Source organism: Cucurbita moschata, unplaced genomic scaffold (genome assembly GCF_002738365.1).
Source record: "Cucurbita moschata cultivar Rifu unplaced genomic scaffold, Cmos_1.0 Cmo_Scf00004, whole genome shotgun sequence".
Lineage (NCBI taxonomy): Eukaryota > Viridiplantae > Streptophyta > Magnoliopsida > Cucurbitales > Cucurbitaceae > Cucurbita > Cucurbita moschata.
Window position 1 is genome coordinate 1,994,505 of NW_019268520.1, and position 8,025 is coordinate 2,002,529.

At 38.4% G+C, this 8,025-nt stretch overlaps 1 protein-coding gene across 1 annotated transcript; it reads right to left on the reverse strand.

Moving 5' to 3' along the window:
• Positions 1–2,435: 2,435 nt before the first annotated feature.
• On the reverse strand, positions 2,436–4,101 carry LOC111442463 (galactinol synthase 1-like). The gene is made up of 4 exons (XM_023079909.1): positions 3,682–4,101; positions 3,246–3,569; positions 2,985–3,119; positions 2,436–2,908 (listed from the first exon to the last, which is right to left on the reverse strand). Exons 1-4 carry the CDS (start codon positions 4,015–4,017, stop codon positions 2,675–2,677), a joined length of 1,029 nt encoding a protein of 342 aa, XP_022935677.1. The 5' UTR covers positions 4,018–4,101; the 3' UTR covers positions 2,436–2,674.
• Between the last annotated feature and the right edge of the window lie 3,924 nt (positions 4,102–8,025).

Genomic DNA, 8,025 nt, shown 5'->3' on the forward strand with positions numbered 1-8,025 from the left:
ACTATTATTATCTTTTTCTTCTTTTCAAAATTAAAAAAGAAAAGAGAAGATTTAGGGTTTAACCCAAGTTGCTATTAAATTAACATTATCTGCTGGCAGGAGTTGACTTTTTTGTCGGATTTGATTCAACCTTGTTGGAATTCTTATTTGAATTTTGACTTCACACCAACCTAATTTTTGGCACAAACTGTGTAATCCTTCTTTTGGATATAATAATGTTATTTCAGACTTTAGTTAAAATATTTATTTTATCGACCCAAAAAAAAAAAAAAAGGGCCTTGTACAGGGTTGTTCAGGCCTAGTGTTAGTCTGTCTTGGGCTTGGGCTTGAGTTCTGTCTTGGGCTTGGGCTTGAGATCTGTCTTGGGCTTGGGCTTGTCATGGCTTTTTTATTATTTATTTTGTGGGAGTTATTTAATATAAACCAACACTATTACTATAGTGCTTGTAAGACGTGAGTGTAAAATATAATGATATTTTAAGACGTGAGTGTAAAATATAATGATATTTTAAGACCACGAACCGACGATTTTTCAGATATTGTAAGATCCCACGTCAATGGAAAATGGAACAAAACATTCTTTATAAAGGTGTGTAGAAACTTCTCCCTAGTAAATGCATTTTAAAACTGTGAGGCTAACGAAGATATGTAACAAGCCAAAGTGGACAATTTCTATTAGCGGTGGGCTTGGACCGTTACAAATGGTATTAGAGCAGGACATCAAATGATGTACCAACGAGAACACAGTGCTCTCAAGGGAGGTGGATTGTAAGAACAGATTGGTTGGAAAGGAGAATGAAGCATTTAAGTGTGGAAACCTCTCTCTAATAAACGAGTTTTAAAATCGTAAGACTAACAATGTAACGCACCAAAGCGAACAATATCTATGAGCGCATTAAACTTAGATAGGTTAAACGCCTATCCTAAACTTACTGTTCTTATTTGGTGGGATGTTTGGGGTAAAAGTAAAAAGTAAAAAAGAAGAGGATAATGATGTAAAAATTGATGTAGAAGTGACTTGTGCATGCTTCTCATTTGATTCCCTATGAACATCACTTTTTCAAAATGCTGTCTCTAAAAGTTGAAGCATCATACTTTCATTACAATTCCAACCCTTTTCTTTTTCTTTTATTCCCAACTACAACAAAATGAACCCACAAACAATAATTAAGGAATATGTTTTTTTTTTGGAAGAAAATAATCCAGAGAATAACGAGTCACTATCATATGGATAATGTAACCTCTTGATGCAGAACCATTCATTTAAAACAATCTCATAGTACGATATCATTGACTTGTACGTATGTATAAGAGTCTTAAGATAAAACAATAAAAAGTATTCAAAGCAAAATAATATAAAACCAAAGAAAAAGATTAAAACGATGCCCTAAACTAATATAAGATACACTACCCTAGGTAGGTTCCATGGTCCTTGATGCAACTACCTTATGTAGATCATTGGATGTGAATTTACTACTTTACACATGGTCTGCATGTGCGAAGATGGATGCACCAAATAGTTCGCACACCCCCTAGGCATCTTATTGATCGGGCTAGCGTCTCTGATGCTGTTATCGGACACTCGAAAGGAATAGCGACCGTCGTAACATAATCATACATATCATGACCTAACATAATCCTATCACATAATGTCATGGTCCATAACCTATCTTAATTCATCAAGGCATAATATGTCACCCACTCACATTTCTAAGGTTACTTAACATATCTAGGATTACTTAACATATCTAGATGACAACATCATATCATCACAATATATTATAGCATTAAAACATATCAATTAAAACATATCATTTCATAATACATGTTTACATATCATACATGACAAACATATGACACATGCCATATCATTTCATAATACATGACAAACATGCCATATCATTTCATAATACATGACAAACATATGACACATGCCATATCATTTCATAATACATGACAAACATATGACATGCAATATGTCATAGCATTGAAACATATCATATCATAATATATATCAAACATATGACTGACACATGTAGAGATATTGGACACGTGTCATCATAAATAAGACAACTCTTCTAATCACATCGATAATAGAGCCAGAGCCAGTTATTTGGTTTTGGTTCTACTTGGTTGGCCTTAGCTAAAGTACTCACTATACCGATTCTGTCTTTGAAATTTGTGAAGGTGCTTTGTCCTATTATAAATATTCACTTAATTACTTCAATAAATCCAATGTACAAATTGTACAAATTCGATGTACAAATTCGATTCGAGTCCACGAATCGTTTCTTCTACACATGACTGTCTAGGTCTATTTTTGTAGAGTCGAAATCGTGTTTTCATCATCTCGTTCTTTTTTTCCTTCCTTTCTTTTATTTCTATATGCACCGTCCTTATGAGTCCCTTTAAAATGAGTAAGAAACACAAAAGGGAAAACAAAAACCTAAAAGTTATACACAAATCTCTCAAACATGATCTTTACTACATCATACATTAAAAACATCATCAAATCTTTCCACTTACCCATCTCCCAAAAAAACAAAAAACAAAAAACAAAAAACAAACCCAATAAACAAATAAAATAAAACAACTAATTATTACATCATCATTCTACTACTATCATTATTATATACTTGTCCCTCCAATTCAGATTCAGCTCCCTCCGCCCCCATCAAGCAGCGGACGGCGCCGACACAAACTGAACAGGTCCAGCTTCGGACAGAGCACAGATAAAAGGTTGCATGTTCACGCCATCTCCGTCCGTCTCCGCCGACGATGACGACGGTGGTGGCTTATAGTCCAAAGAGGAGTCGTTGTAGATATCCCACCATTTGTCAACCAGCATTTTTATGTCATCCCTTTGCATGTTCTCCTCCTCCCCCGTATACCTCCATGGCTTCGATCCCTACCCACCCACAACCTCAATTTTCAGCACATACTCAAACAATTCAGAATTCAACTCAAATAACAACAACACTCACCGCTGCACAATAATGAACAACTTTGACCCGACCGAGCTCGACGTTCTCCGGGTGACGCCAAAGCATTGCCAATACCAAATTGAAATCCAAAGGAATTGGCTTATACACATCCTGGAAATACATATTCAAGAAGTCCTGAAAGAAAAAAAAAAAAAAAAAAAAAAAAATTCCACATTGATTTTGAATTTATAAGTAAAAGAATAAATATTATCATACAGGTGGTGTGGAGCGTCGTGATTACTAACTTAAGTAGGCAATTACCTGCTCCGCAAAGGGGGTGGGAGGGGTGGATTTGAGTGTATTTAAAAGATCATGATACGTGGCAAGGTCGGGCTCGAAAACAAACATGCCGGCGTTGAAGTAGAGCGGCGGCGGAGGGTAACCCAGATCGTGGGGCCATTGGACCTTGTTGGGGCACTGCTGGCAGTAGCCGATCCGGTACTGGGGAGTGTGGCTCCATGTCTTTTCACAGAAGCAGTCCATCACGGCGTACAAATGGCCGTCCGGCAACTCGAATAACTCGTCTATGTTCTCGTAAACTTGAATGTCTCCATCCAAATACACCATTTTATCGTACTCCACGAACTGCTTAATTAAAAATTTCAATTAATTTTTGAAATTTTTAAAATTATAAAATAAATTAGAATCAATCAGATCCTAAATTTAAGAATTATAAGGAAAAAGAACGGAAATGAACCTCCCAGATACGGAGCTTGGAATAATTGATGACGTAATAAGCCATAGCGAACCGGGTCTGGTTTTCAGGTGGGTAAACCGGTTCGATCTCCTTAACTATACATCCTTGCGACTCCAGAACCCTCCGGTGGTCCTGGGGGACGTCCGGTAAGACGGCGACGACAAGTGGGTACATGGAGTTCACCTTTCGGAGGCCCTTGGCCAGTCCGACGACGCCTTTCACATAATCGCCATCGCCGGCCAAGAACGTGACGTACGCCCGCCGTAGTAGCCGGTGCCCTCCACCTCCGGGCAGCTTTACCGTAGCTCCGGTGGTGCGGTCTAGTTCGGGTGCCATTCTAAAGAGATTACAAAGAGAAATGCGTGAGGAGAGAGAAAAAAAAAAGAACCGTCGTGTTGAGGGATTTGGCGGTGGTGGAGACCGGTGGTTGCGAGGCGTTTAAATAAGCGTTGGATGAAGGGGGGAGTGAGGAGGGAGATGGTTGGATGGGTTACACGTGGGTTGGGATATGATCCAACGGTGGAGGGGAGGAGTTAGTGAAGGTTCTGGATGACGCCACTGGGCGCTGTGACGGGGAAGACACTAGAAAGCAGAACACAGAATCTGGACTTTTAGAGTAAAATAAATTTAAAGTTTTTAATTTTATTAGGTGTAAATTATAAATTTCATTTAATTACTTAATCTATTAAAATTTTAAAATAATTTAGTACCTAAATTATTGCTTTATTGAATTAAGGTAGAGAGAGTAAATATGACAAAATATTTTCATATTTCCAATTTTGCCCTGGTAAATTCCAACCTTTTGAACGTGAATTGTAGGGAATATTGAGGACATTTTGTGACCAAATTGGGAATTTTGTTAGACAGAGAGAATAAAAGGTTATTAATTGATGGATTTGTAATTTTTAAAGTATGAAATTAAAGAAAAAAACAATCCTCAAACTAGATCTTTTAAACTCAAATGATTCCTAAATTATATAATAATACCAAATTAAAACTACTTTTTTTTCTTTTTTAAAGAATAATTAAAAATGAGAATGTTTAGTTTTATTATACATGGAAGTTGTAATAAAATACATAACATGACACAAACGTAACGTAACTTATGTCATAGATTGACATAACATATACATGTCAAACCGTCACAAAATAAGGCACGTACAAGGACTATAGAGCACGCACGGGCATACTTAGCTTCAAATAATTTAATTAGCTAGGAAGTAATCATACTAACCTTAAGCATCTTTGAAAGTATAAAAAATGCCTCTGGAAGAGTCGAAGATAGTAGAAAAGAGTTCAAATGTATCAGACTAATGCAGGATCAATTGAGAATCTAAACTGAAGTTGTTAGAAAATGTATTCTACAAGTGTCTACAAACCACCCAAGTGAGATGAAACCGAGGCCAGAGAATGAAATACTTTTCAATATTAATAATATTTAAATCATTTTTTAATTTGAATTAGCTTATAAGCATATTATTTAAAATCTAATAATGGAATAATAGGTATACAGAGCCAAAATCCACGAGTCTGTTCAAGGCAGCCACGTGGTTAGTGTTTGTGGCTCAGGTTTCCCACGTCATGAAATGGTAAGTTTTCAGATATGGACACGTGGCTGCTTTATGGGTGTTTTCAGATATGGACACGTGGCTGCTTTATGGGTATATCCCATCACTTCTATTGCAGCTGTCCTTTTTGAGGAAATTACAGTTTTGGACATTTCTTGATCTTTCTCACACGTGCCTACATCTGACACTAACGCTTCACACGAAATATCCCATGTATCTAAACTTTCTAGAAGCTATTCTATTTTATTTTATGATTTTAATTATGTTCAATTTTTTAATTTTGTCTAGGAAACAAAATTAAATTTAGCTCTAAACTTGTTAAAATTTTAAAAGGAATATCAAAAACTTAAGTAATAGTTGGATGGTAAGAACAGTTAAAAATAATACGAAATAAAATAAAATTAGTCGATTGATTTAAATAGAATAAAAAAAAACTGATTTCTCATTTTCTAAGAAATTAGGATCTTTTCCTAAAATATCTCAACTAACTTTTTTTCAAACCGTTATTCTTCCTCTTGCAATACTTTCAACCAACCCTCCTCAAACGGCTATTCTTCCTCTTGCAATTTTTGACCAATCATCTTGAAACGGTTAGACCAATCATCTTGAAACTGATGGACCAATCCTCTTCAAACCTTTGTACCGACCAATCCTCTTTAAACCTTTGGACCGATCAATCCTCTTCGAACGGCTATTCCCCCTCTTGCAAACCTTTGGACGACCAATCCTCTTCAAACATGTAAACCAATCCTCTTCAAACGGCTATTCTTCCTCTTGCAAACCTTTGGAACGACCAATCCTCTTCAAACGGCTATTCTTCCTCTTGCAAACCTTTGGAACGACCAATCTTCTTCAAACGGGTAGACCAATTCTTCCTCTTGCAAACCTTTGGAACGACCAATCTTCTTCAAACGGGTAGACCAATCTTCTTCAAACGGGAGACCAATCCTTCCTCTTGCAAACCTTTGGAACGACCAATCTTCTTCAAACGGGTAGACCAATTCTTCCTCTTGCAAACCTTTGGAACGACCAATCTTCTTCAAACGGGTAGACCAATCTTCTTCAAACGGCTATTCTTCCTCTTGCAAACCTTTGGAACGACCAATCTTCTTCAAAGGGCTATTCTTCCTCTTGCAAACCTTTGGAACGACCAATCTTCTTCAAACGGGTAGACCAATTCTTCCTCTTGCAAACCTTTGGAACGACCAATCTTCTTCAAACGGGTAGACCAATCTTCTTCAAACGGGAGACCAATCCTTCCTCTTGCAAACCTTTGGAACGACCAATCTTCTTCAAACGGGTAGACCAATCTTCTTCAAACGGGAGACCAATCCTTCCTCTTGCAAACCTTTGGAACGACCAATCTTCTTCAAACGGGTAGACCAATCCTCCTCTTCAAACGGGTAGAAGACCAATCCTCCTCTTCAAACGGGTAGAAGACCAATCCTCCTCTTCAAACGGGTAGAAGACCAATCCTCCTCTTCAAACGGGTAGAAGACCAATCCTCCTCTTCAAATGGGTAGTAGACCAATCCTCCTCTTCAAACAGTAGACCAATCCTCCTCTTCAAACAGTAGACCAATCCTCCTCTTCAAACAGTAGACCAATCCTCTTCAAACGGTACTCCTCCTCTTCAAACGGTACTCCTCCTCTTCAAACGGTACTCCTCCTCTTCAAACAGTAGACCAATCCTCTTCAAACAGTAGACCAATCCTCTTCAAACGGGTAGACCAATCCTCTTCAAACTGGTAGACCAATTCTTCCTCTTGCAAACCTTTGGAACGACCAATCTTCTTCAAACGGGTAGACCAATCCTCCTCTTCAAACGGGTAGAAGACCAATCCTCCTCTTCAAACGGGTAGAAGACCAATCCTCCTCTTCAAACGGGTAGAAGACCAATCCTCCTCTTCAAACGGGTAGAAGACCAATCCTCCTCTTCAAACGGGTAGAAGACCAATCCTCCTCTTCAAACAGTAGACCAATCCTCCTCTTCAAACAGTAGACCAATCCTCTTCAAACGGTACTCCTCCTCTTCAAACGGTACTCCTCCTCTTCAAACAGTAGACCAATCCTCTTCAAACAGTAGACCAATCCTCTTCAAACAGTAGACCAATCCTCTTCAAACGGGTAGACCAATCCTCTTCAAACGGGTAGACCAATCCTCTTCAAACTGGTAGACCAATTCTTCCTCTTGCAAACCTTTGGAACGACCAATCTTCTTCAAACGGGTAGACCAATTCTTCCTCTTGCAAACCTTTTTGCAAACCTTTGGAACGACCAATCTTCTTCAAACGGGTAGACCAATTCTTCCTCTTGCAAACCTTTGGAACGACCAATCTTCTTCAAACTCTTCTTCAAACGGGTAGACCAATTCTTCCTCTTGCAAACCTTTGGAACGACCAATCTTCTTCAAACGGGTAGACCAATTCTTCCTCTTGCAAACCTTTGGAACGACCAATCTTCTTCAAACGGGAGACCAATCCTTCCTCTTGCAAACCTTTGGAACGACCAATCTTCTTCAAACGGGTACACCAATCCTCTTCAAACGGGTACACCAATCCTCTTCAAACGGGTACACCAATCCTCTTCAAACTGGTAGACCAATTCTTCCTCTTGCAAACCTTTGGAACGACCAATCTTCTTCAAACGGGAGACCAATCCTTCCTCTTGCAAACCTTTGGAACGACCAATCTTCTTCAAACGGGTACACCAATCCTCTTCAAACGGGTACACCAATCCTCTTCAAACGGGTACACCAATCCTCTTCAAACTGGTAG